The 27285-nt window shown below is 40.4% G+C and overlaps 1 protein-coding gene across 1 annotated transcript in view; it reads right to left on the reverse strand.

The window, feature by feature from the left end:
* Positions 1-27285, reverse strand: part of C7H11orf65 (chromosome 7 C11orf65 homolog) — a 57243-nt gene that overhangs the window by 21676 nt on the left and 8282 nt on the right. Inside the window, exons 3-6 of the mRNA XM_062198353.1 lie at positions 19231-19323; positions 2131-2184; positions 1800-2000; positions 620-750 (exon numbers count right to left, since the gene is read on the reverse strand). Coding sequence (XP_062054337.1) covers positions 620-750; positions 1800-2000; positions 2131-2184; positions 19231-19323 — 479 coding nt within the window. The remainder of the gene's footprint in view (positions 1-619; positions 751-1799; positions 2001-2130; positions 2185-19230; positions 19324-27285) is intronic.

Raw genomic sequence — 27285 nt, forward strand, 5'->3', positions numbered from 1 at the left:
GAGAGAGAGAGAGAGAGAGAAAGATCTTCCTTTTGCTGTTGGTTCACCCTCCAATGGCCGCCGCGCTGTGGCCGGCACATCGCGCTGATCCGAAGGCAGGAGCCAGGTGCTTCTCCTGGTCTCCCATGGGGTACAGGGCCCAAGAACTTGGGCCATCCTCCACTGCACTCCCTGGCCACAGCAGAGAGCTGGCCTGGAAGAGGGGCAATCGGGACAGAATCCGGCGCCCCGACTGGGACTAGAACCCGGTGTGCCGGTGCCACAAGGCGGAGGATTAGCCTATTGAGCCACGGTGCCAGCCACATCTATGGTTTCTTTTAAGTTAATTTTGTGTATAGTGTGAAGTAAGAGTCAAGATACATTTTTCTGAATTTGAATATTATATTTCTTGAGAAGATTGTTTTTCCCATTATATTTTCCTAACACTTTTGTTGAACATTAATACATGTGTGGGTTTATTTCTCAACTACATATCTTATTCCATTGATCTATATGCCAATACCACAATATGAGTATAACAACTTGGTAAAGTCTTGAAATTAAGTAATGAAACTTCTCCAATTTTTTCTATATATATGTAAATATATCTTTAGTAATTCTAAGTATTTGACATACTTACATTTGCCTCATCCATTCTATTTTTCTAATTTTTCTTTTCTTTTCCAAATCTTGCCTTCTCTTCAGTTTAGAGAAATGGAACTCACTTTCCTTTTTTTCTTCCGCAATTTCACTTTCAGTAGGTATCCAAAACTATTGAGAAATGAAAATGCAAGTATACAAAAATACAAACATACAAAATTTTGAAATATTGATTGTGAAGTTATTTAACTACAGGCAAAAAATTACGTGTGTTCGACATGAATACACCAAAATAGAAGTACCAGCACACTGAGGTGATGAGTAAATATTTGCTGAGTGAATAAATGAACAGATATATTCTGACAGTCCAATTTCTCACATGAATATACCTAGCCTACTCTTGGTGGTGTTCCTGTTGATGACTCTAATCCACAAGCAGTATAGGCAGCCAGCTCCCCGGGAACATATCTATTCCTTTGTAGGTCCCCAGCGTGCATTTCCCCTGTATGACACTCTTTGCTAACTGGTTACCATTTTCCCTGCTTCCAATTTTTGTCTCCTCCCACCCATATCTCTCTGTCATCTCTGTGTGTGTGTATATATATATATATATATATATATATATATATATATATATATCCCCCTCCTATTCTCTCTCCTCTCCAAACTCTGTCTTTGACACAAACACACACACACACACACACTAGATAACAAGGAGGAGAGTTTGCTACCCCGTGCCCAATACTGTGCATCTTCCCCCATTAAGCCACTTAACATTTATTTAACCACACTGAAATATCCTGTTTTATACAATACCTCTCTAATTAAGAAGTAAACTACTTAAGGGAAGAATTAGCTTTTTAACCTTGCTATCTCCAGCAACTACAATACCTGACACCCTATGTGCAATCAAGTTTGTTGAATGAATTCACACCTTGACCACTTTCAATTTTCATGCTTGATATGAAAGCAAATCACATTCTGCAATCTGTATACTTGGTATATAATCTGAGTACCAGAGTATATCTAAAGATGGCCAAGATATGAAGCTGATGATTAAAAACAGAAGTAAATTGAGAAAAAAAATCCATAAAGTGCTCTACCTTGAAGTATTACTAACCCCAGAATAGTCTACTTAAATCTTATCAGTTAAATTTAAAAAATTTAAAATTTTCAAAAGGACAAATGTAAATATAATATTTATTCTTATTTCTATTTACTTTATCAGAAACAATTCTCCAGCCATTGTTTTCTATCCGACGGTACCAGCCACTCTGATCTTCTTCCTGAAGGTGGTCACTTGTATTATGAGATGTATATTTTGCTGAAAGTTTTGTGTAATCTCTAGGACTATTGGCACAAAGATCTTCAACATGTCTGTGAGTAAAAATTTTATAGTATATATCAGGTGGAAATTTAGCCTGCAGGTGGAAAAATTCAAAGTATCATTGTAATGCAATTACAGAAATGGTACATATTTTTAAAATTTCCAATTTTAATGTCATATAAATGTACTTTAAAACCACTAAATAAGAATTTATCAATACTTACTCCACCTAATCTGAATCGTACATGAATTCCAGCTGCAGCATCTAGGAGTTCTGCCTATAAGAAAATACATTATTCAACATCCTATATGTGTCAATATACTATTTGTCATAGTTATCTTAAGTCTGTACAATACAGAAATATAAAGCCAATCACTTCTTGGCCTTTTGGCTAAGATCAAGTGTAGAAATATAAAACCAAGTGATTTAATCGTCATAAAGTAGAACTTTTAAGTATATCTTTAAATATGTGAATTACATTTAAAAATATTTTAGGAAAACTCAGTGAAAAAACTGACCAATCCGCCTGACTTCAGCACCAGAGGACCCCTTCATAACTGGTTTTGACTCAAAAATTCATGTTCAAATTTCTGTAAGAAGTGTATAAAATAGGTTTTCCAAGTTTTAATACACTGTATCAAGTGAAAAGTACAGACCAAAATGCTTGGTCTCCTATTAGAAGACAGTTCAACTTCTTGATAATGTTAGTTGAGAAAATGGATATTATCCTAAGTTGTCCAGTCTGTAAAGCTTGAAAAAGATTATTTGCTTTGTAGGATTTTGTCCTGACTAAAAAGTTAGTGCATTCAAGTATGAAGTGTGAGATTCTTTTATAAAGCACTTTTTCATATTGAACAGTGACATTACGCTACCCTTTCCCACTAAAGACAAGTTTTTTTATTTTTATTTTTTTTATTTTTGACAGGCAGAGTGGACAGAGAGAGACAGAGAGAAAGGTCTTCCTTTTGCCTTTGGTTCACCCTCCAATGGCCACCGCGGCTGGCACGCTGCGGCCGGCACACCGCGCTGATCCGATGGCAGGAGCCAGGTGCTTCTCCTGGTCTCCCATGGGGTGCAGGGCCCAAGCACTTGAGCCATCCTCCACTGCACTCCCTGGCCACAGCAGAGAGCTGGCCTGGAAGAGGGGCAACCGGGACAGGATCGGTGCCCCGACCGGGACTAGAACCCGGTGTGCCGGCGCCGCAAGGCGGAGGATTAGCCTAGTGAGCCGCGGCGCCGGCTTTAAAGACAAGTTTATAGAATGTAGGTGGCATAGTACCATTTTGAGTCCCTGAACCTATTTGGGCCCATTACAAAGGACTCGCCCCAATATGTAGAAGGTGACAAAGGCCCACAACCAGTCAGTCATGCCACACCTAGAGCCACCAGTAAAACTTCTCCCACTCCCAAGAAAGCTGCAACGCAGCTGGTGTGAGTATGCCACAACCTCTGTAGACAAGACCATTTCTGTAATGTTGATGACAGATGAAGAAGCTACATAAACACTACCTTAAAGCAGCTGTCTGGAACCAAAGCCAACACAACCTACCCAACAGACGTAAGTTACTGGTGAAAACCACCCCATTGGGCCAGCGCCGTGGCTCACTAGGCTAATCCTCCGCCTTGCGGCGCCGGCACACCGGGTTCTAGTCCCGGTTGGGGCACCGATCCTGTCCCGGTTGCCCCTCTTCCAGGCCAGCTCTCTGCTGTGGCCAGGGAGTGCAGTGGAGGATGGCCCAAGTTCTTGGGCCCTGCACCCCATGGGAGACCAGGAGAAGCACCTGGCTCCTGCCATCGGATCAGCGCGGTGCACCGGTCGCAGCGTGCCAGCCGCGGTGGCCATTGGAGGGTGAACCAACGGCAAAGGAAGACCTTTCTCTCTGTCTCTCTTTCACTATCCACTCTGCCTGTCAAAAAAAAAAAAAAAAAAAAAAAAAGAAAGAAAGGAAAACCACCCCATAAAATTTGTAGAGGCAACTGAATCTCCAGATGCACAAATATCCATTTAAGGACATAAGAAAAATGGAAAAAAAAAAAAAAGCAAGATGTGACATCTCCACAGAATGATAAAAGATGTGACATCTCCAAAGAAAAGGAAACTGGCAAATTGATATAGAATCCCAAATAATATTTTACTTATTTATTTATTTATTTATTTATTTATTTAGACAGGCAGAGTGGACAGTGAGAGAGAGAGAAAGGTCTTCCTTTTTGCCGTTGGTTCACCCTCCAATGGCCACCGCGGTAGCGCACTGTGGCCGGCGCACCACGCTGATCCGAAGCCAGGAGCTAGGTGCTTCTCCTGGTCTCCCATGGGGTGCAGGGCCCAAGCACTTGGGCCATCCTCCACTGCACTCCCTGGCCACAGCAGAGAGCTGGCCTGGAAGAGGGGCAACCGGGACAGAATCCGGCGCCCCGACCGGGACCAGAACCCGGTGTGCCGGCGCCGCAAGGTGGAGGATTAGCCTGGTGAGCCGCGGCGCCGGCTAGAATCCCAAATAATATTTTAAGGAAATGTAATTTGATCTAAGAAAATACACATACAGACAGAAAATTCAATTAAATCAGGAAGAACATTTAAAGAAATTCAGTTAAGAGAACCAAACAGAAATCTTAGAGCTAAAAGAACTGAAAATAGGGGCCAGTGCTATGGCATAGCAGGTAAAGCCATTACTTGCAGTGCCAGCATCCCATATGGGCGCTGGTTTGAGTCCCAGCTGCTCCACTTCTGATCCAGCTCTCTGCTGTGGCCTGGGAAAGCAGATAGAAGATAGCCCAAGCCCTTGGGCCCCTGCATCTGCATGAGAGATCCAGAAGAAGCTCCTGCCTCTTGGCTTCAGATAGGCTCAGCCAAAAGGAAAAAAAAAAAAAAATCAATGAAGAAACGTCAAAGTCAAACTATACTATAGAACAAATGCCTCTAACAGACATTTATAGAATATTGACTTCTATTCAGTACATAAAATATTTTCTAGCACCAAGCATATATTAGGCCACAAAGCAAGTATTTAAGTTCAGAAAAACTGAAATCATAGCATGTCTCAACTCTGAACATAATGGAATAAAGCTAGAAATAAAAAAATTTAAGAACTGTACAAACACATGCAAGCTATTTAATATTATCAGGAATGAAGGAATGAAGAGTAGGCCAAAGAAAAAAATCCAAACAGAAATTTTAAAATTTCTTGAAACAAATGGAAACTCAAAGACAGCATACCAAAACCTGTGAGACACAACATAATGAGTACTCAACAAGAAAGTTCATAGCAGTAAGCATCCACTGCTACATTTAAAAAAAAAGGAAGGGGGGACTTCAAATAAACAACAATGCAACTGCTGGAATTACAAAAGGAAGAATAAGTCAAACCAAAAATGAGAAAGCCAGAAATAAGATCAGAACATAAACAAAATAGACAGAAACACAGTATCAATGAAATGAAGAACTGATTTTCTGATGAGCAAAACAGGCGAAATTTTAGCTATACTAACAAAAGGATAAAAAAGAGGAAACCCAAATGAAACCCGATGAAAAATTAAACATTACAAATGATATCACAGAAATGCAAAAGATCATTAGGACATATTTGAATCGCATGATCAAAAAAAAAATTGGAAAATCTAGGAGACATGGACAAATTTCTAGACATATAACCTACTAAAATTGAACCATGAAGACACAGAAAACCTGACAAACTAATTAGAAGGAACAACATTGAATCAATAACAAAATATCTCCTCACAAAAGCCCAAGATCAGATGGATTCAACTGCTAAGTTCCACTGAACTTTCAAGAACAAACTAACATCAGTTCTCAAACAATTCTAAAATGTTGAGATGGAGTAAACTCTTCCAGATCCATTTAATAACCCAGCATCATCATGATGGCAAAACAGATAGGAACCCAACAACAACAACTAAAAGGAAATTATTGACCAATATCCCTGATGAACAAAGTTGCAAAACTTCTTTACAAAATACTAGCATATTGAATCCGATAATATCATAAGAAGTTTGTACATTATGATCAATCAGGATTTCTCCAAGGGATTCAAGTGTGGTTTAACTGACACAGGTCAATAATCATAAATCAAAAGAATGAAAGACAAAAACCATACATTCATCTCAATACACCATAAAGTCTATATGGCAAACCCACACTTAACATCATACTGTATGAGGGAAGCTGAAAACATTTCCGATAAACAAAGTTCACTTTTATTACTTATTTTCAATATAATATTCAAAGTCTTAGAGTAATGAGGCAAGAGGAAGAAATAAAAGTTAGCCAGGCAAGAGAGGAGGAAATCAAATCATCGCAGTTGACAGATAACATGATTTTATGTATAGAAAAACATAAGGACTCTACCAGAGACTATCAGAAGTATAAATGAAATAAGTTGAAGGATACAAAAATCAACACACAAAAATATGCTTCAATAAGAAAACTGCTAGCTTTGGAGAGTGAGGCGAGACCAGTCTGCAGCAGCCCAAGCTACTGGTGATAAAGCTGTGAGAAGAGCCTGGTGTGGGCCCAGCTTAGAGCCCTGTGAGGAACAGTATACCTGCATAACAAGGAGAGGAAAAGGGGGGGGGCACATTTCTCTCTCCTCAATCACTCTGCACCTGCACCCTGTAACTAGCTGAGAGGAAGTGGGAGCCATTTTGGACATATGTAACAGTTGCACCAGCTCCTGTCCATGAGTTCAGCAACCAGCTGAGAGGAGATGCCCGAGTCTGGCTGGGAGAATTGACAAGGGGCTGGGTGCTTGTGATGGTGGCAACACACACTCAGGGATCCCCGACTCCCGGGTGAGGGTCATTGCTGCAGGACCCCTGCTCACACCAAGGACTGTACAGATCCTCTGTACGGTTCTTGTGGCAGCATGGATGAATACACACCCACTGGGGCTAGTGCCAGGCATTGGTCTCCTTGGAGGATAGAAGGTGAGTGTGAGACTACACCAATAGAGCAGAAAAAACCTCTCCTCTGATTAAAGAAAAAAAAAGATAAGAAAACATTTGCCATGCCCAATCTGGGTGTCACCTTGGACACTCACTTCACCCTGGAGCACTGAACTCACTAAGCCACAGAATCATAGTTCAAAGATAAAAGCCATCATAGGGAAAAAAACAAAACAAAAAAGAAACCAACAAGTATCTTTACAAATGCCGAATGATGAACACAGCAATTCAAGAAACAAGAATAAAGAAGACAACATGACACCCCCAAAAGAACACAACACTTCAGTACTAGAATGTAAAGATGAAGAGATTGAAGAAGTGCCAGAAATGGAATTCTAAAAATTGATCATTGTATTAATTAGAAGTAATCAGAAAGAAATCCACAAATTAAAGAAATCCGTATATGACATGAAAATTTTTCCCACGAAATTGAGATCTTAAAAAGAAGTCAAAATGAAATCGTAGAAATGAAAAACTCAGTAGAATGAATAAAAAATTCAGTGGAAAGCCTTAACAAGAGATTCAGTGAAGCAGAAGAAAGAATATCTGGCTGGCACCATGGCTCAATAGGCTAATTCTCTGCCTGCGGCGCCGGCACACCGGGTTCTAGTCCTGGTTGGGGTGCCGGATTCTGTCCCGGTTGCCCCTCTTCCAGGCCAGCTCTCTGCTGTGGCCTAGGAGTGCAGTGGAGGATGGCTCTGCACCCGCATAGGAGACCAGGAGAGGCACCTGGCTCCTGGCTTTGGATCAGCGCAGTGCACCAGCCACAGCAGCCATTGAGGGGTGAACCAATAGAAAAGGAAGACCTTTCTCTCTGTCTCCCTCACTGTCCACTCTGCCTGTCAAAAAAAAAAACAAAAACAAAAACAAAAACAAAAACAAAAACCTTGATTTAAAAGACAAATCAGTGGAAATTTTACAGTCAGACAAAAAAAAAATCAAAAAGAAAAAGAAATTAGAAAACTAAAAAACACCATTGGGGATCTATGGGATACTATCAAAAAACCCAACATATGGATCTTAGGAGTTCCTGAAGGCATGGAAAGAGAGATTGGATTAGAAGGCCTTTTTAGTGAAATAATTACAGAAAATGTCCCTAATTTGGACCAAGAAAGGGACATCCAAGTACAGGAAGCACATACAACTCCTAATAGACATGGCCAGAAATTATCTTCACGACACATTGTAATCAAACTCACCACAGTAAAACAAAGAAAATATTCTAAAATGTGCACAAGAGAAACACCAGATTACTTTCACAGGATCTCCAATTAGATTCACAGCTGACTTCCCATCCGAAACCCTACAGGCTAGGAGAGAATGGCGAGATAGAGTCCAAGTCTTAAGAGAAAAAAACTGCCAACCAAGGATACTGTAACCTGCAAAGCTATCATTTATTAATGAAGATGAAAGAAAGAGCTTCTGTAATAAACAAATTGAAAGAATTTGTCACCACCCATCAAGCCTTACAAAAGTTGCTTAAGGATGTACTACACACAGAAATATGGTCATCACTGTGAAAGGAGGTGAAGGCAGAAAATCTCCCAGTAAAAGTACAAAGGAAATCCAAAGGAAACAATACGAATATTTATTTTGAAGAGGCAGGGCAAAGTTGTTACCTACCAATAGTCACCTCAACTCTCCAGTTAAAAGATACAGACTGGCAGAATGGATTAAAAACCAAAACCCATCTATTTGCTGCTTATAAGAAACACATCTCACCAACAAAGATACATACAGACTGAAAGTGAAAGGATGGAAAAAGATATTCCATGCTAACAGAAACCAAAAAAGAGCTGGTGTAGCCATCCTAATATCAGACAAAATAAGCTTTAACTCAAAAACTGTTAAAAGTGACAAAGAAGGACACTAATTAATGATTAAGCAATCAATTCAACAGGAAGATGTGACTACTATAAATGTATATGCACATAATTAAAGAGCACCTGGCTATTTAAAAGAAATGTTAATCGATATAAATGGAGATACAGACTCTAATACAATAGTAATGGAGAACTTCAATACCCCACTTTCAGCAATGGACAGATTATAAACAAGACAGAAAATAAGCAAGGAAACAACAGAATTAACTGACATTATAGACCAAATGGACCTACCTAACAGATATCTACAGAACTTTACATCCTATAGTCGCAGAATACACATTTTTCTCACCAGTGCATGGAACTTTCTCTAGGATAGACTACATGCTAGGCCATAAAGCAAGCCTCAGCAAATTCAAGAATGTCAAAATCATACCATGCATCTTCTCTTACCACAAAGGAATGAAGATGGAAATCAACAATTCAGGAATCTCTAGAACATATGCAAACACATGGAGACTGAACAACATGCTCCTGAAAGAACAGTGGGTCATAGAAGGAATCTAAAGAGAAATAAAAAAAAATTCTGGAAACAAACGAATATCACAATACAACATATGAAAACCTATGAGATATAGCAAAAGCAGCATGAAGAGGAAAGTTTATATCAATTGGTGCAAACATCAAGAAATTGGAAAGGCACCAAATAAATGAGCTATCAGTGCATCTCAAGGACCTAGAACAACAACAGCAAAACCAAAACTAGTAGGAGAAAAGAATTAAAATTAGAGAAGAAATTAACAAAATTGAAACAAAAAAATCAGCAAAATGAATAGCTGGTTTTTTGAAAAAATAAACAAAATTGACACATCACGGGCCCAACTGAGAGAGAAGACCCAAATCAATAAAATTAGAGATGAAAAAGGAAATTTAGCTAAATTTAGCCAAAAAGCTAAAGCAATCTTATACAACAAAAACAAAGTGGGAAGCATCACCAGACCTGATTTCAGAACATACTGCAGGGCAGCTATAATCAAAACAGCCTGCTATTGGCATGAAAACAGAAGGATAAACCAATGGAACAGAATAGAAACTTCAGAAATCAATCCACACATTTACAACCAACTTATTGTTGACAAGGGAGCTAAAATCAATCCCTGGAGCAAGGACAGTCTCTTCAAAAAATGGCGCTGGGAAAACTGGATTTCCACATGCAGATGTATGAACTGAGACCCCTACCTTACACCTTATACAAAAATCCACTTAAAATGGATTAAAGACCTAAGTCTATGACTGTATAACATCAAATTATTAGAGAATACTGGGGAAATCCTGCAAGACATTGGCACAGGCAAAAAGTTCTTAGAAAGGACTCCAGAGGCACAGGGAATCAAAGCCAAAATTGGCAAATTGGATTACATCAAATTGAGAAGCTTCTGTACTGCAAAAGAAACACTCAAAGTGAAGTGGCAACTTACAGATTGGGAGAAAATATTTGCAAACTATGCCACTGACAGAGGATTAATAACCAGAATATAAAAAGAAATCAAGAAACTCAACAACAAAACAAGCAACCAACTTAAGAAATGGGCAAAGGACTTAAACAGGTATTTTTCAAAAGAGGAAATCCAAATGGCCAATAGACACATGAAAAAAATGTTTAAGATCACTAGCCATCAGGGAAATGACAATCAAAACCACATTGAGGTTTTACCTCACCCTGGTTAGAATGGCTTTCATACAGAAATTAACTAATAATCTCATAGCTAGATTCACATCGCCATCAGCGAAGTATACAGTAAGTAGAAAAAAAAAACCTCCCTTTCAGACCAAAGGGAAAGAAAGTTTTAAAGTGAGAATATAATTTTCCTCATGGGCATTGTCTACCTTAGAAAAACTACTACAGAACATGCCTGTGACTATAGACTTGTAGTTCAGGCCACCAAAGATTAGAGATGGAACACGGGCACTCCCTTGACTTGCATCGTCTGGTCTGCTTTAACACAAACCAGGAGGAAAAGAAAGCTAGGCATCAGAAGCAATGGGTGGCAGGCCTATTAATGGCTGATCTGTACAGTGATCTGCCCTCAAGGAGACCCAACAGGCCAGTCCACTGCAGTGGCTTTCAATGTGGTAAGCCTGGGCTTCAGCAGAAGTCAGCTTGTGAAGAGCCCTGGCAGCTCTGCCAAGAGTTGGATCACTGGAAATGGACCTGCCCTGGAATCGAAGGATGCCCAGGTCAGAGCCACAGATCTTATTGGCTCCAAGCTGAAAAGCCCTTCACTCAGCCCAACTTCCAAAGTGACCACTGCAGCTGAGGGGACAGCCAAGTAGGGTCAGCAACATTGCAGGCAGAACTGTAAATTTCTTGTTAGAGATGCCCCCTGCCTTTACCTGGCCAGCTCTCCTCCCAGGCCAGCCAAGTAATGAAAGTCAACAGAGTGCCTTCCCCTAGGAGGTTCACACCTCCCTTAGGATATACCCCATGTGAAGAGATAGATAGGTCTGGGCCTCTTAACTTACAAGGCCTAAAGCCCAACAGATTATTATCAACCCCTTCTATCAAGTTCTATTTGCCTCTCAATCAGAAAAATTACTTGTAGCTTAGACAGCACCTTTCTTAGCTCCTCTAATAATGACTCTGTCCTTTGTTCTAGACCCTGTCTAGCACACTTGGGCCTCATTCCTTTGTAATCATAACCTCTACTCTACCACCAATGGCTCTACTCCCAACCTGTGTGTACTGATGGTCCTCTTCCCCACTTAATGCTGTATAATTGTTCAGACCTGGTTAAGGCCACTCTTAGGATCATTGGTTACTATCCTCAACCTGTCTTTTATGACCTTGTCTAAATATGATCAGAGTCGGGGAACTTGGAAGGCTTCCATAGCCTTGGCAACTCATGACGACAGCCTAGGGTGGTTACTGGCGCCATAAACTGGAGTGTCAATTTGTTGGGTCAACAACAGGAGCCACTGTGCGCTTGCTCCTGATGTGGGATCTCTGTCCTTAATGTACTGTACATTTTGATTTAATGCTATAACTAGTACTCAAACAGTATGTTTCACTTTGTGTTTCTATGTGGGTGCAAACTGTTGAAGTATTTATACTAAATTGATCTTCTGTATATAAATAGAATTGAAAATGAATCTTGATGTGAATGGAAAGGGAGAGGGAGCGGGAGAGGGGAGGGTTGCGGGTGGGAGGGAAATTATGGGAAGGGGAAGCCATTGTAATCCATAAGCTGTATACTGGAAATTTATATTCATTAAATAAAAGTTAAAAAAAAAAAAAGAATGGCTTTCATACAGAGATCAACAAACAACAAATGCTGGCAAGGATGTGGGGGAAAAGGTACCCTAATCAGCTGCTGGTGGGAATGTAAACTGGTAAAGCCACTATGGAAGACAGTATGGAGATACCTCAAAAATCTGAATATAGACCTACCACATGATCCAGCCATCCCACTCCTGTGAATCAGCATATGAAAGAGTTATCTGTACCTCCATGTTTATTGCAGTTCAATTCACAATAGCTAAGACATGGAATCAACCCAAATGTCCATCAACTGAAGACTGGATCAAGAAATTATGGGTTATGTACAACATGGAATACTACACAGTGGGAAAAACATGAAATCTGGTCATTTGCAACAAAATGGATGAAATTGGAAAAAATCATTCTATTTTTCCTGACCTGTGGTAACTAATAGAGCACCTAAAAGGCAATCTGTAGAAGTGAAATTGACACTTTGAAAAGCAATGACTTTTTTTAAAGATTTATTTTATTTATTTGAAAGACAGAGTTAACCTGCTGTACCACAGCGCTGGACCCAGGACTAACTTCTAAGGGTACAGTTTAAAAACTTGTCATGGGACTCCAAATCCCATTAAGCTGGGTATTAAAAATGTCATTTTTTGTTTTTGGACAGGCAGAGTTAGACAGTGAGAGAGAGAGACAAGAGAAAGGACTTCCTTTTCTGTTGGTTCACTCCCCAAATGGCCCCTATGACTGGTGCGCTGCACCGATCTGAAGCCAGGAGCCAAGTGCTTCCTCCTGGCCTCCCATGCGGGTGCAGGGCCCAAGCACTTGGGCCATCCTCCACTGCCCTCCCAGGCCACAGCAGAGAGCTGGACTGGAAAAGTAGCAACCGGGACAGAATTCAGCACCCCAACTGGGACTAGAACCTAGGGTGCCGGTGCCGCAGGCAGAGGATTAGCCAACTGAGCCGCGGCGCTGGCCAAAAATGTCATCTTAAGTGTTAAAGTGATCATATTAAGCATTAATGTGCACATATGGATAGGATTAATTGTTAAAGTGACCATATAAGTAGGATCAAGTGTCAAGTAATTATAATAGAATTTAAAAGGAGAGAGTGTTCCAGCATGGGAAGCAGTCCACACATCAGACTCATAGAATGACAATTACTTTAAATAGCACTCTGACCTCAGAATCAGCACTTAAGGCTTCCTGGTCTGGCTAAAAAGCCCTTGACAGCATTTTAGGCATAAAAAGCCAAGACACTGTGGCAAAAAACATTCTACTTCAAGGATGTCTGTGAGTGAGATCTCAATGGAAAGAAGTGGCCAAAGAGTGATGAACTTTTCTCTAAAGGGAGCAAACTTCTACTTTGCTTATGGCCTTGTCTAAATACTGATGGAGTTTGTGGGTTCAAAAGGCTTCCATAGCCTAGGCAGCTCATGTAAACAGCCTCGGGTAGGCACTGTCATTATACATAAGTGTGTTAATTGTTAAACTGACAACAAGAGTCACTGTGCACTAACTTCCCATGCAGGACCTCTGTCCTCAAGGAGTTCTATTATGATAGTTACTTGTGATACTTGTCCTCAAATAGTTTGTGTGTGTGTGTGTGCATGTGTATGCAAATCATTGAAATCTTTACTTAGTGTAAAGTTGGTCTTCTGTTACCAAAGTTAATTGAAAATGAATCTTAATGGAAAGTGGTATTGGGAAGGGGTGAGGGAGAAGAAGGGTAGGAGTGTGGGTGGGAAGGTGGGTATCGTGGGAAGAATAACTATATTCCTAAAGTTGTACATACGAAATTTGTATTCCTTAAAAATAAATAAAAATAAGGTCAGAGAAGGTAGAAAAATGATGGAAGACAATATCACAAAACATTAAGTGAAACAAAAAATAGGCTGGTGCCGCAGCTCACTAGGCTAATCCTCCGCCTATGGTGCCGGCACCCTGGGGTTCTAGTCCCAGTTGGGGCGCCGGATTCTGTCATGGTTGCTCCTCTTCTAGTCCAGCTCTCTGTTGTGGCCCAGGAGGGCAGTGGAGGATGGCCCAAGTCCTTGGGCCCTGCACCTGCATGGGAGACCAGGAGAAGCATCTGGCTCCTGGCTTCAGATTGGCGCAGTCCTGGCCATTGTGGCCAATTGGGGAGTGAACCAATGGATTGAAGACCCCTCCCTCTCTGTGCCTCTCCTCTGTGTAACTCTCTCAAGTAAAAAATAATTTTTTTTTTAAAAAAAGCTAAATTATCTAAATCTATTCTAGAAAACAGAAGCAAAGGAAACATGTTTTATGAGGCCAGAATTACTGTCATATCAAAATCAGATTGTCACAAGAAAACTACACACTAGTAACTCTTATGAGCATAGGTACAAAAATCCTCAAAAAGTATTAGTAAGTCAAACAACAATGTATAAAAATTATATACCATGACCAAGTGAAATTTTCATAAAGCTATGGGTGTTAAGACAGGAGTAGGGGGCTGGTGCTGTGGCATAGCCTGTAAAGCCACTGCCTGCAGTGTCAGCATCCTATGTGGGTAATGGTTCAAGTCCTGGCTGCTCCACTTCTGATCCAGAACCTCCTAGCTCTGGGCTTTGGATAAGCGCAGCTGTGGCCATTGCGGCCAGTTGGGGAGTGAACCAGCAGATGGAAGACCTCCCTCTCTCTGCCTCTCCTTCTCTGTGTAACTCTGACTTTCAAATAAAAAAAAAATAAAAAAGGACAGGAGTAGAAAAATACAGAACTTGAAAACAGATCAGTAATTAAATGGTCATTGTTCTAATTATAAGACACTACATAGCAGTGAGACAGACAATTGTCTCTTCAATAAAGTGTTTCATCAACTGGATATGTACTTTTTTTTAGATTTATTTATTTGAAAGTCAAAGTTAGAGAGAGAGAGAGAGGAAGAGAGAGAGAGAGAGGTCTTCCATCTGCTGGTTCACTCCCTAATTAACCGCAACGGCCAGAGCTGAGCTGATCTGAAGCCAGGAGCTTCTTCCAGGTCTCCCATGAGGGTGCAGGGGCCCAAAGATTTGGGCCATGTTCTACTGCCTTCCCAGGCCATAGCAGAGAGCTGGATCATAAGAGGAGCAGCTGGGACTTGAACCAGCGCCCATATGGGATGCTGGCACTGCAGGTGGCAGCTTTACCCGCTATGCCATAGCAACAGCCCCAGATATGTAGACTTCTATTTCACACTATATACAAAAATCAAGCCCAGGTAGATTATAGGTCTAAGTATGAAAGGCAAATCAATAAAGATAAAATAAACAAATGCTTTCATGAGCTTATACTTGGAAAACATTATAGAAAAGGACTATCCATATAGGAAAATATCAGTAAGTTGGACTTCATTATTAAGAATTTTGTTCATCTAAAGATGTTACTACTTCAAAACAACCTAGGAGTTGTAGAAAGTGGTAGAGGTGTGGATAACACAGTACTTGTTACGAATTGCTAGTTGTTGAATCTAGATAACGGGTACATGGTAGCTTGTTTGAGTCTTTTCAACTTTTGAGTATATTTAAAACTTAAATGACATAAAATTCGTACATATTTGTGGGATACTATGATGTTTTGATACATGTATGCATTGTTTACTATCTAAGTGAAGGTCCACATACCTTAAGCTTTTTATTTTTCATTAACAAATAGTAATTGTACCTATTTATTAGGGGTACAGTGTGATATTCAATACAGGTATACAATGTGCATTGATCACATCAGGGTAACAAGCAAATCTATCACTGTAACCTTAATTGAAGTGCCTGTATTTTCTTTTCTGTTCTCACATTCTGCATAACGAAAGCTAATTGTTGACTCTGACTGATCAGACCTTTTCTTTAACCCAGTTAAATAATGCTTAAGAAGTCCAGGGATTTACAAGGAAGTGGCTAGAAATCCAAGAACTCAGATAGAAATGAATTTGCATCCACAAACCCCAATGTCAAAGGAACCACTGCATGGACAGAAATTTATCACTATCAACTGCAAACAGTGAAACTTCTGTTCAAAGGGCCTCTATCTAACTCATGCCATGAATATCAGAACTGAGCTTGGGAATGTACCTGACCATCTACTAAGCCCATTATTCCTCCCTAATGGTCTACTCCCCACTCTTTCCTCCTATAAGAAGTTCTCTGGCTAACTGGGAAGACCTCTTTTGAAGACAGAAATATCTGTACCCCTTACCCCCAAGACTGCTGGCCTCTTGAATAGATTTGATTTCCTTGCGTCCACCCTTGTCTCTGGTAAACGGGTCCTCAAGTGGTGAGTAGAATGGGACTTTACTTCCTGGTAATCTCACTTCAGAGGTTTCTCAAGTTGACATTTAAGAAATTCAGAATATTCAAAATCCTCTCTACCAGCTATTTTGAAACACATTGACATGTTTCATAATATGAATCAAAGGTAGGACTTTCTTCAGAGTGACAAATCAAGTCATGGAGTGAAGAAAATGTATGTGCAACACAAATATCTGATAAAGGGCTTGAGACCAAACCCATACAGCAGGACCCAGACTCTCATCTGCCTCCCTTAGCACAAAGGGTCCTTGCCTGTCCTTTATATGAAAGAATTCATTGAATTGTGGGAGTGATACAGCTGGCCCAACAAAGTTCTAATTACCAGACTCAAGAAGTCATTTGCTTCCCCAATAGATAAAACTTTGTTGGCCAGTATTGTTCTGAGGGTTTTGTTTAGGGGAATTTCAGGTCCAAGTAGGAAAAATCCCAGGTCTATTACAAAAGTTAGCTACCACTTGTATGTAACTCCTGAGACCAACTGGATCCCACCTGGCCATCATAAAAATTTCCTTAAGAGCATGGCATTGCCAATCAAAGCAAGGTGACAAGTACCACTGAGTAACCAGGTACTTGGACATGAGGTGAACTCGTACCTCTCAGCCCCAGTTTCAATGTATAATAAGACTGTTGCCTCCAAACTTCTTGGGGAGCCCAGGTATTAAACAACAGCTGCCTATCCCCTTGCTCTGTGCTTTGCAATAAATACCTCCTATCTTCCACCACTCCAATGTCAGTGATTGGCTTTCCATGTATTGGGTGAGCAGATCGAGGTTTGAAGATTCTATAGCAACACCTCCAACTAATTTGGGAGGTTGTTCTACAACAGACTAGTACAAAGATGACAAAACCACTGCACATCATTGGTGGGAATATAAAATGGTATAACCACCATGGAAAATACGAGTATTGTCTAAAAGTTACAAAGAATTCTCATGATTCAGCAATTCTACTTTCAGGCGTCTACTGATGTTCATAGCAGCATGAATCATTATAGCTAAAATGTGGAAGCAATACAAGTATCCCCTGAAGGATGTATTATACCCAAGCAATAGAATACTATCAAATCTTAAAAAGGGAGGAGATTCTGTAATATGCCTTGACATAAATGAATTTTGAGGATTTCATGCTAATGGAAATAAGCCAATCAGAGCTGGCAGAAAGCAGAGCAGTGGCTGCTAGAAACTGGGTAGAGGGTAAAATGGGGAGTTTTTGTTATTTGGCTTAGAGCTTCGGGTTTACATGATAAAAATATGGAGAGGGATGATGGTTGTACACATTAGGAATGTATTTAACACCAATGAATCATATACTTCAAAGTGGTTCAGGACTCCTGTATCTCACATCAGAAAACCTGGGTTCAATTCCCAGTTCCGGCTCCAAACTGTGGCTCCCTGCCAGTGCAGAAGCTGGGAGGCAGCAGTGAAGGCTCAAGTCATGAGGTCGCTGCCAGTCCTGTAGGAGACTTGAATTGCATACCTGCCTCCCATCTTTGGCCCTCCGAGGGCCAAAGACAAATGTGAACACACTTGCAGAGGGATTCAGTGAATGGGAGCTTTCTATTTACCTGTCCCTCTGTCTCTCAAATAAAAAAAAAAATGAAGAATATAAAAATGTTTATGTATCATTTTCCAAAATTGAAAAAAAAGTTAAAAATACAACACACTGTTAAAAGCTGGTAAGAATGGGTAAGACAATGTATACAAATAAGACCCTTAAACAAGCACTTCACAAAAGATGCTCGATCTCATTAGTTTCAGGGAAATGCAAATTCAAAAACTGACAATATCAAGTGCTGGTGAGGATATACAGCACTGAGAATTCACAAAACTACTAGTGCAGATATAAATCAACACAGTAACTTTAGAAAACAGTCTGACATTATCTCCTATAGTTGAAGATAGAACCAATTGGTAAGTGATGAGTGATCCTAAGTGGAGTAGAAATATAAAAGAAATGTGTGCATGTATGCACCAGGAGACATGAGTAAGAACATCTACACAAGGAGTTATTATAATAGCCACAAACTGGCCAGCCATATTCCCTATTGGAGTGCCTGGGTTCCAGTCCCGGATCCACTTTGAATTCCAGTTTCTTGTTGATACACACCCTGGGAACTATCAGGTGACAGCTCAAGCACTTGGGTCCCTGTCGATATGGGAAACCAACCAGGAATGAGTTCCTGGCTCCTGGTTTTACCCTGGCCCAACTCTGGCTGTCACAGACATTTGGAAAGTGTATTAGTGGATAGAACGTCTTTCCTTGTCTATTTCTCTCTCCCTTTCAAATCAATTAAAAAAATTTTTAACTACCCAGAAAGCTAAAATGCAGTGTTAGAACTCAAGCTAATGGTTATCTTTTGGAAGAAGGGAGTTGGCTGAGATTTTCTGGGCCCCTGAAGGGGGTGATTTCACGAATAAAATCACTGAGTTGAGTTCATATACAGGTGTGTGCTTCTGATGATGAACTGAGCTATATATTTACTTTAGGAACTTTAAACATGTAGGACTACAATAAAGTTTTAAGAAAAAAAAGACAAATGTGGCCGGCGCCGTGGCTCAACAGGCTAATCCTCCGCCTTGCGGCGCCGGCACACCGGGTTCTAGTCCCGGTCGGGGCACCGATCCTGTCCCGGTTGCCCTTCTTCCAGGCCAGCTCTCTGCTGTGGCCAGGGAGTGCAGTGGAGGATGGCCCAAGTGTTTGGGCTCTGCACCCCATGGGAGACCAGGATAAACACCTGGCTCCTGCCATCGGAACAGCGCGGTGCGCCGGCCGCAGCGCGCTACCGCGGCAGCCATTGGAGGGTGAAACAACGGCAAAAGGAAGACCTTTCTCTCTGTCTCTCTCTCACTGTCCACTCTGCCTGTCAAAAATTTAAAAAAAAAAAAAAAAGACAAATGTGAACACACTGAACTGGTAGTCAAATTTTTAATTTTTAAGATAAAAATAAGATGTTAAATTAAGAATGTCCTTACCTCTTTAGGATTGATATACTTGACTACGTGACGTGGCTCCCCTTGTCTTCTTAAATTAATCAGGCTTTTAAAGTGCTCAAACACAGCAATATTCTAAAGGTTCAAACACATAAGATTTTATGGTCAAAACTAGATTTTGTATTTCTAATTATCTTTTTGCCTAAGTAGGGAAAAAGGAATAAAAACAATAGAAGAGACATATGTACAAAAGCTGTATTTTAGAAATATTATATCCTTGGAGTTTAATTTGACAAGCTGCATAATATTGGTATTATTCTCAAAGACTTTTACCATTGAAATTCTTATTATGTCACTATCAACTATAAATACTCAAAACTTTAGTTGTACTACCTATGTACTCTCTGTAGAGTAATCTAGGAGAAAAACAAAGTACAGCTTACTCAATAAGAATACGAAGTATATCGGCCGGCGCCGCGTGCCTTACTAGGCTAATCCTCCACCTGCGGTGCCGGCACCCCGGGTTCTAGTCCCAGCCAGGGCGCTGGATTCTGTCCCGGTTGCTCCTCTTCCAGTCCAGCTCTCTGCTGTGGCCCAGGAAGGCAGTGGAGGATGGCCCAAGTGCTTGGGCCCTGCACCCACATAGGACACCAGGAGAAGCACCTGGCTCCTGGCTTTGGATTGGCGCAGCACGCCGGCCGTAGGGGCCATTTGAGGGGTGAACCAATGGAAGGAAGACCTTTCTCTCTCTCTCTCTCTCTCTCTCTGTCTATAACTCTCTCTCACTGTCTAACTCTGCCTGGCCAAAAAAAAAAAAAAAAAAGATACGAAGTATGGCATATTATCTGGGTTCAATTATTAGTACTTCACAGTTGCAGAACTCTGAGCAAGTTGCTTAACCTTTCTGTGCTTAGTTTTTTCATCTGAAAATGGGAATAGTCAGCTATTTCACACAGTTATGATGAGAAACAAATGAGTTAATATTTGTAAAGCACTTTGGGTACTATCTGGCATAAGAGAGCATTCAATAAATACAGTCATTCTCTAGAAATTACAAGGCTTCTTAATCCTTGTCATGGATTCCTACAGTAATACTTATTCTGCATTCCACTGGTCAAACTCAAGTGCCAGTAGGATACAGGAAATCAAGTACATGGTGTGACTCATAGGAAGTTCTATGCATAGCAGAGCCTCACTTAGAGGTGGCCTGAAGCTCAATGGTGAAGGGACATTTTTCTATGGGTAGAATCTCAAGTAATAAACCTGATTGTCTATTATATCTGAAAGGAATATGTAAGGCCAGAAGTATAGATCTAGAAAATTGGTGGTGACTGATATTTTGGCTGGGAGATCAGGTATTTGGAGAGAACATAATTAGAAATTTGATGACAAAAAGATCTACTGAAGAACATGTGCACAGACCTGACTTCTCCAAATGGACACTAAGTGTGAAGACACTTGTACGCATGTTCACTAACAATCTTAGCAGAGAAGCATCTTAATCAGGTATACAACATGACATGTTCTTTGGCATTGGTCAACACTTTTCCTTAGCTACTGTTAACCTTGCCCAGTGGGCTCCTGAACAAATTGGGCATGGAAGTGGGAATGGAGGTTATCCATTGGTTCAACAAGCAGAGTTTCTACTCACCATATTTGGCTACTGCCAAGGCAAAGTTCAACAGTGAGCCCAAACTGCCATTATCCTTTGAAGGAATTACCCAGTTTCTTTTTAATAAATCAAATATTTGTGACACTTCTAAGATGGAAAGAACAATCCTTTCTTTTCATTTGAATTGACACTTAACCCTTCTATGTGCATAAGGCTTCCACAAAAACCTATGTGCTTTCAAAAGGCTTTACTTACCATCATAGTATTCCATGAATCATTGCATGACTATTACACTTACACCAAATGTAATACACTAATGGACCTATGCTTGTGAAATTAACTAATCTTATGTTGTTTCCAATCACCCTAAGGTAACTGGTTTGATAGAATGGTAGAACAGCATCTTATAGACTCAGTTACTGCCTGAGTGCCAATAACACTTTGTTTTGTCTTTGGTGTTATCATAAATGCTTTGAATCATCAACCAGGAAACAGTGCTATTTCTCACACAGCCAGCTTTCATCAATCTGGGAATCAAGTGATAGAAATAGAAGTGATACACTCTCTCCCTCCCTCAGTGATCTACTGGTGAACATCTTCCTTCATATCCTTATACTTTCAGGCTTCATAGACATAAACATCTTGTTCCCATGGAGGGAATACTTTTATGAAGGTACACTTTTCTCTATCCCCCAATCCAACAGCCAGTGACTTCACTGGGTAGGCGGGTGAATTGTGAATTTGAGAAAATGTTATGTTAATACCAATGGGGACAAGGAGAAGTATGTCTGGAATTCAAGTGATTTTTTTGGGGGGTGTATTTTGTAGTAATCCCATGTTGTAAAGAAAGGTTAATGGCAAGTTTTAGCAACTCAATACAGGTCGAATTGCTAAAGGTCTAGATCTTTTAGAAATAAAGATTTGAGTCAAACTCCTAGACACCACAATTAGTTGAGGTGATTGCTGGAAAAATCATAAGAATATGGATAGACACACAGAAATGGAAACACCTTCCACATTTGTGGATGGAAGAATTAATATCCTCAGAATATCCATACTATCCAAAGTACTTTACAGACTCAAAGTGTTCCTAATCAAAACACCAAAGATATTCTTGTATCTAGGAAAAAAATGCAAAAATTCATATAGAAACACAAGAAATGCCAAATAGCTAAAGCAATTTTAAACAAAAACAAAGCTGGAGACTTAACAATACCAGATTTGAAGACGTACCATAGGGCAGTTATAATTAAAATAGCCTAGTAGTGGTGTTAGATAGGAAGTCAGATACGAGCTTATGTGTGTGTGACAAAGGCCTAAGGAGACATCCAGGTCCAGCATATGCATCTCAAAGTCATCCCCATAACCTTTCAGCGGCTGCCCAGTATTTGCATCCTGCCCTGCCTCTTCTACCGGATAACCTGCCAGGTGAGGGTCCCGCCCCTTCTGCCTGATAATCTTCCAGGAGCAGCCCAGTATTTGCATTTCAAATATCCTGCTCCTGATCCTGATCCTCCAGGGGATCCTGCTAATCCTTCCTCTAACCAGCGCAGCACCAGCCAGGCTTCCTCCTGTCTGATAACTTCAGGGGGAAAACTCAGAAAAGAATCTTTAATATTTACATCCAAAAAGTCCTTTGTTCCAGGAAGAGAAGATGTGGGAAGACAAAGACCGATCCCCTTAAAAACCTCCGGCCTCAATGGCCTCAACCAGACTGCGTGCTCAGCCCTCTGCTTCTCTGCTGAGCCGCCTGCCTGGCCTGCCCAGGTGTGCTCTCTCTACTCAACCATGTAACCTCGCTCTCCCCTAGTCTGAGCAACTGGGCACTCTCTCAGGTTGTGTCTGGAGAGGTGCCCATCCATTCTTAGGGATGTCCCTACCCTAATAACCTCTCTGTCTAACACCTGAATTCTTTCTTGCGCGAAGACAAGGACCCTGCTGTTCTCCGGTAACAGTGGCACAAAAATAGACATGTAGACTAATGGAAGAGAACAGAAACCCATGAAACTAATTCATACGTGTACAATCAATTTACCTTTGACAAATGAGCTAAAATCATTCCTTGAAGAAAAGGCAATTTCTCCAACAGATGGTTTTGGGAAAATCAGAGTTCTATATGCAGAAGTATCAAACAAGATCCCCTGTATTATACCCTATACGAAAATCAACTGACAGTGGATGAAGGATATAACTCTATGACCTGATACCATCAAATTACTAGAGGAAAACATTGGGGGAAACTCTGCAAGACATTGGCATGGGCAAAAATTCTTGATAAGACCCCAGAAGCACAGGCAATAAAAGCAAAAATAGACAAATGGGATTACATCGAGCTAAGATGCTTCTGCAAAAGGCACCAAAGGAAACACTCAACATTGTCAAGAGGCAGATGGCAAAATGGGAAAAAATATCTGCTAACCATATATCTGACAAAGGATTAATACCCAGGATGTATAAGGAGCTCAAGAAACTCAACAGCAACAAAACAAACAACAAAGTCAAGAGATGGGCAAAGGACATGAACTGACCTTTTTCAAAGAATGCAATCAAATAGTCAACAGATGCATGAAAAATGCTCAGGGTCACTAGCCATCAGAGAAATGCAAGTGAAAATCACATTATGGTTTCACCTCACCCCAGTCAGAATGGCTATCATCCAAAAATCAAAAAATAACAAATGCTGGTGAGGATGAAGAGGCAAAGGCACCCTGATACACTACTTGTAAGAATATAAATGAATATAGTCATTATGGAAGACAGTATATGGGAGACAGTATGTAGAGTCCTCAGTGATCTGAAAATAGATCTACCGTATGACCCAAACATCCCCATCCTGGGAATTTACCCTAAAGAAATGAAATCAGCACATGAAAGAGTTACCTGTAACCCCATGTTTACAATAGCTCAATTCACAATAGCCAAGGTATGGAATCAACCCAGATGTCCATCTGATGACTGGATAAAGAAAATGTGATTATATATGTATATATGTGTGTGTGTGTGTGTGTGAGTGAGCGAGCTAGCCATTAGAATAATGCTCAGTCATAAAGAAGAATGAACTCTTGTCTTTTGCAACAAAATGGATGCAACTGGAGACCATTATGCTTAGTGAAATAAGCCAGTCCCCAAAAGACAAATATACATTTTCTCTGGTATGTGGAGGTATGATCTGTGAATGTATCAATATGTATGAATGAATGTGTATGAATTTCAGGGACATCTTATGATTTGATTATTGATTACATCCCTTGTCTATATGCCTGTGGAACAGTGGTCTTTCCGTTTTTCACTTGTTGAACATTATAGTTAGTGGTGCATTAAGCCTTTGATTATAAAGTGAATTGAAATTATGTTATGGTAAAAATTCTAGGGGAAGAAAAGAAGGAAGGCATAGAGGGAGGGGAAGGGAAGTATGGTTATTTTCTTGAAGTACTGCCTATAAAGTACATGAAATCTGTTCTCTTCAGTAATAAAAATTTTTAAATGTCAACAAAGCAGAATTATTATTGAAATTAAAGACACTAAAAAAGACATCCCAAATTCACGGGATAAAAGATTTAATATTTTTATGTCAGTATCACCCAAACTAATCCAAAGACTAATAAATTTGCTGTATAAAATCAAATGGCACTATGTGAAGAAACAGAAGAGCTCATACTAAAATTCACATGGAATCTCAAGGAACCCTGAAAAACAAAGATAATCTTGAAAAGTAATTTAAAATTGAAAAGTATGAAGTGGAAAAGTCAAACTTTCTGAGCTCAAAACCTACCAAATATACAAAGATCAAAATCGTTTGGAATTGACATAAGAACAGATATGGAACAAGACAGAGAACTCAAAATTACATATGTGATAAACTGGTAAGAGTGCCAGAATTGCTTAATGGAGGAAGGACAGTCTTTCCAACAAATAGTACTGTGAAAGGTGTATGTTCATAAGTAAAATAATGAAATTGGACCCTTATCTTACACCATATACAACCATAGTTCAAAATGCACAAAGGACCTAAATTAAGGTTAAAATCACAATATAGAGGAATAAAAACAGAGCAAGAGTTCCATGACATTGGACATAGTAATGATTCATTTGATATAACACCAAATGTAAAAGTAACAAAAAGAAATTGGACTATATAAACAAGTAAGAATCTTAACAGTATCCTATATGTATGATAGTGTTTCTTCGTTCTTTTTAATTCTTTTCTCTTTATTTTTGTCTGAGTAATTTCAAAAGTTTTGTCTTCCAGATGAGAAATTCTTCCTTCTGTTAGGTAGGAAGTCAGTTATGAGCTTATGTGTGTGTGACAGGCCTAAAGAGAAGACATCTATATGCATCTGCATCTCAAAGTCATCCTAACAATGTTTCAGGGGAAGCCCAGATTTCGCATCCTGCCTGCCCTGCCCCCTTCTACCTGATAACCTGCCAGGTGGAGGCCCTCACCCCTCCTGGTTCCTGCCTGATAAATCTTCCACAATCTCCCAGGTGCAGCCCAGTATCTGCATCTCAAACACCCTGCTCCCTTCCTCAGGTCTGATAACATTTGCATCCATAAAGTCCTTTGTTTCAGACCTTCAAGAGAAGTTTTTCTATTTACATCCAAAAAGCCCTTTGTTCCAAGAGGAGCAGAGGTGGGGAAGCAAGACCCATCTCCTTAAAAACCCCCAGCCTCAACTGGACTGCGCGCTCAGCTCTCTGCATCTTTGCTGAGCCGCGCCTGGCCGGGTGTACTCTCCACTCACCCATGCAGCCCCCCCACCCCAGTCTGAGGGACTGGGCACTCTCTCTCTAGGCCCTGTCTGGAGAGGTGCCCATCCTTCCTTACAGATGTTCCTTCTTAATAAACCTTGCTATTTTACCTCCCACTACTCTCTGTCTCACGCCTGAATTCTTTCTTGCGCGAAGACAAGAACCCTGCAATTTCTCCGGTAACACTTCCACTTGGTCTATTCTGCTATGGAAGCTCTCAGATATATTTTATTTCCTTGACTTTGATTTTCAGCTTCAAAATCTGTTTGGTTCATTTCACTCATTTCTATCTCTTACTGAATTTCTCATTCCTAATATCTATTGTTTCCTTCAAGTCTTTAAGTGGTCTACCTGTATTCTCTTGCATATCATTGTTTTGCATTTTTTAAAATTTCCTTCAGATCAGAATCTATTTCTGGAAAATTATTAAGTTCTTCCTTGTTTCTTCATGTTTCCCGAGTCCCTACGTTGGCACCTACACATCTAGTATAATTGTTCCTTTAAAAAAAAGTTCTTAAAAATATTTTATTAGAAAGGCCAAGTAACAGAGAGGAAGAAACACACACACACAAAGGGAGAGAGAGAGAGAGAATGAATGAATGAATGTATCTTCCATCTACTGGTTCACCACCCAAATGGCTGGGGAAGATAAATAATGAAGGCGGCTCCACCAAGCAATCACTTTTTCTGTGTGGGCAAACAGTATTATTTGAGAAAGATACCATTAACACTTTCACAGTTAGAGAGGAAAAGTCTATGCCTGGCTTCAAAGTGTTCTGAGTCTCTTGTTAAAGGATGCTGCTGCTGATCACTTTACGTGGAAGGAGATGTTCATTTACAATTTTCAAAATCCTAAGAAACAGGATTATTTCAAGTCTATTCTGCCTGTACTGTAGGAACGGAAAAACAAAGTCTAAGTGACAGAATTTTTTGTTTTTTTATTTGACTGGTAGAGTCATAGACAGTGACAGAGAGACAGAGAGAAAGGTCGTCCTTCTGTGGGTTCACCCCCAAATGGCCGCTACGGCCGGCACTGTGCCGACCCGAAGCCAGGAGCCAGGTGCTTCTTCCTGGTCCCCATGTGGGTGCAGGAGCCCAAACACTCGGACCATCCTCCACCGCCCTCCTGGGCCACAGCAGAGAGCTGGACTGGAAGAGGAGCAAGCGGGACTAGAACCTGGTGCCCATGTGGGATGCCGGCGGAGGATTAACCAAGTGAGCCATGGTGTAGGCTGTGACAGAATATTTTTTAAAAACATGCTTACTGAGTATTTTAACCCCAGTGTTGAGACCTATTGCTCTCTAGTTCTCTTGAAAATATGATTTCTCACTAACAATGCACCTGATCACCCAACAGCTCTAATGAAGATGTACGATGAGATTAATGGGGCTGTTATATGCCTTTTCATATGAAATCCATCCTTCAGCCCATGCACTAATGAGTAATTTCAACTTCCACATCTTACTCAAGAAACACATTTAATAAAGCTACTGTTGCCACATACAGTGACCCTGATGGATATCCGTTAAGTTAATTGAAAACCTTCTGGAAATAATTTACCATTTTACATGCCATACAGAAGAGCAAAGATTCAAGAGGAGAAGTCAAAATACCAACACTAACAGGCATTTGGAAAAGACTGGTTTCAATCTTCATGGGATGTTCAAGATTTCAGTACAAGCAACTGCGGATGTGCTAGACATAGCAAGAGAACTAAAATTCAGAGTTGGAAGAT

This window comes from Lepus europaeus, chromosome 7, assembly GCF_033115175.1.
Source record: "Lepus europaeus isolate LE1 chromosome 7, mLepTim1.pri, whole genome shotgun sequence".
Classification (NCBI taxonomy): domain Eukaryota; kingdom Metazoa; phylum Chordata; class Mammalia; order Lagomorpha; family Leporidae; genus Lepus; species Lepus europaeus.